The sequence below is a fragment of the Lates calcarifer genome, unplaced genomic scaffold (assembly GCF_001640805.2).
Source record: "Lates calcarifer isolate ASB-BC8 unplaced genomic scaffold, TLL_Latcal_v3 _unitig_2625_quiver_1908, whole genome shotgun sequence".
In the NCBI taxonomy this organism is placed as follows: domain Eukaryota; kingdom Metazoa; phylum Chordata; class Actinopteri; family Centropomidae; genus Lates; species Lates calcarifer.
Window position 1 is genome coordinate 1 of NW_026116341.1, and position 2,500 is coordinate 2,500.

The 2,500-nt window shown below is 46.6% G+C and overlaps 1 protein-coding gene across 1 annotated transcript in view; it reads right to left on the minus strand.

Annotated features, from left to right (window-relative positions):
• Positions 1–584: 584 nt before the first annotated feature.
• LOC108892973 (atrial natriuretic peptide-converting enzyme-like) overlaps positions 585–2,500 on the minus strand; it is a gene marked incomplete at both ends in the record, with an annotated part of 7,936 nt that continues 6,020 nt past the window's right edge. Inside the window, 7 exon segments of the mRNA XM_018690751.2 lie at positions 585–693; positions 768–930; positions 1,022–1,208; positions 1,615–1,664; positions 1,875–2,003; positions 2,111–2,234; positions 2,325–2,435. Coding sequence (XP_018546267.2) covers positions 585–693; positions 768–930; positions 1,022–1,208; positions 1,615–1,664; positions 1,875–2,003; positions 2,111–2,234; positions 2,325–2,435 — 873 coding nt within the window.

The following is a 2,500-nucleotide window of genomic DNA, read 5'->3' on the forward strand; positions in this document are numbered from 1 at the left end:
AAAAAATGTCATAGTATAGTATGGCATCAAAAACGGTCAAAAAATGTCATAGTATAGTATGGTTTCAAAAACGGTCAAAAAATGTCATAGTATAGTATGGCATCAAAAAACATGAAAAAATGTCATGCCATAGTATGGCGTCAAAAATCATCAAAAAATGTCATAGTATAGTATGGTGTCAAATACCGTGGCTAACCTTAACCCTAACCATAATCTGTCTGTGGTATATGATTGAAATTTTTTGATGCCTGTGTTATTGTCACTGGCAATACGACTGTTTCCTGCACAAGTGTCACTGCCAGTGTTTCATTTTTCTATTCAGGTTTTGTTTTCAGTATTTTAGTGTGAATTTCACAGAAAGGTCTTTGAATGAAACCTTGAGAGTTAATATCTTTATTTTAATAAATCAATAATAAGACATTGGTACAATTTGTTATGTGTTAGTTTTCATTGTAATACTAAAAAAGACAATCTCTGCACAGACCCGTTAATAATAATCTCCATCTAATCCCCCCCCCGCCAGGACATGACCAGCAGTTTTAAGGTCCTCACAAGTACATAAAGCCAAACATGTTTGCACTTACTCCTGTTGCCCATGTGACCCCAGCCGGTGATGTAGCAGTAGGAGTCAGGTGAGGGCAGCTGGCCGGGCTGTGGCAGACACACCGGTCTGACGAACAGCGTTTCCTCCACCTGCACACACAACGACACGCCTCATCACTTCTGTCCAATCGCTGCCCACGATCAATACTCGGGCACTCTCTTACCTCAGAGTCCAGCTGCACCACGCTGATGTCGTAGTCCACCACCGCCCGGTTGTAGCGTGGGTGTACGATGATGGAGCGCACCCTGCGGCTCTGACTGTGAACACCTGGGTGGTCCAGGTTATTCAGACCCAGCACCACCTTCCACAGCTCCGCACTCTCCCTCCTGGTGGAGAGACATCAACAGTAAGTGTTTATATCACAGCCACACCCCCCTCCACCTCATCCTCCACCCATCTGTCTCTCCCCTGTCTCACCCCTCGAAGCAGTGTGCGACGGTCAGAGCCCACCTCCGGGCGATGAGGACGCAGCCGCAGACGTGTCCGCTCTGCCCGCTCTGCAGTGAGCACTGCCACGGCCACGCCCCCCGCCGGGACACCCGCCCTCCCAGGATCCTCTTCTTCCTGTGGGGGTAGACGCCCACCGCCGGGTGGAGGCCACACTCTGATGGAGGGAGGGAGGAGTCTCAGTTAATGATGGAGACACAGATCAATAACAAACTGATGTGCAACAGGATAAATATAATAATGGAGCTTTTAAGTCATTTTTTATTCACGTTGTTATTAAACATCTTTCTCTCTGTGCAGCTGTAACGTATGAATTTAACCTGACGATCGATAAAGTTTTATCTAATCTGCTGATAAGTTTCCAGTCTGACATCATGCACACAAGAATTCATGTTTAACCACTCATTACTGGATTGAGATGAAAAACTGAATTTACTAAGGAATAATATATAATATATATATTAAAGAATGAATTCTATTTTAATTAGAGATTCTAAAAAGTTGCTCATGCTGACGTCTACTGCAATGAAAAGTTAAAATGTTTAAGAAGGAAACAGTTGTACCTTCTCTGGTGCAAAGAACTGAGACTCTCCTCCTGGAATGACACGCATGACTGCAGACAGACAGGTAACAGACAGACAGACAGACAGACAGGTAACAGACAGACAGACAGACAGACAGACAGAACAGAGCTGCAGAATGAACTCCAGAACAAAACAAAATTCACTCGTGAAAATATTCTGATCGAACGTAAACGTCTGATTGGCTAAAAATCAAGACAGACTGTGAGACATCAGGTCTCAGGTCTGAGCGGTCCTGTTACCTTCTCTTCTCCAGTCGGGCCTGCAGAGCAGAACCGTTCCTCAGGTTCCACTCAGGATGGACGTGTAACCAACGGCGACGGCCCGGGACCCCCGGCTGGTCCGGTACCATGGAGACAGAAGAGGGAACCCTGCAGAGAAACACACGGCGTATATTTAACCTGTCACACTGTCAGACAGTCCTGTGTGTGTGTGTGTGTGTGTGTGTGTGTGTGTGTGTGTGTGTTACTAACCTTACCCTAGTCCCAGCTGGTCGCAGGTCAGTTTGCTGAGCTCGTGGTTCCACTCGTCGGCACAGACCTGGTACTCTGCTGCCGTCCTGAACACCGTCAATACAGAACCTGATCGATCAGCCAGAGACACTGCAGAGAGAGCAGATCAATATAAATACTGTCAGACAGAACACATGTATCATCTGTACGTGTGTGTGTGTGTGTGTGTGTGTGTTGTACCACAGTCCCACTCATCAGAGCTGTCTGAACAGTGTTTCTTTCCGTCGCACCACAGCGTGCGGTGAACACACTGATGGTTGTTACAGGAGAGTTCGTTATCTCTGCACACAGCTGAGGAAACATCAGGACGACATTAATACGACAGCAGCAGGTTTGGCAGGCGACAACAGAGGAAG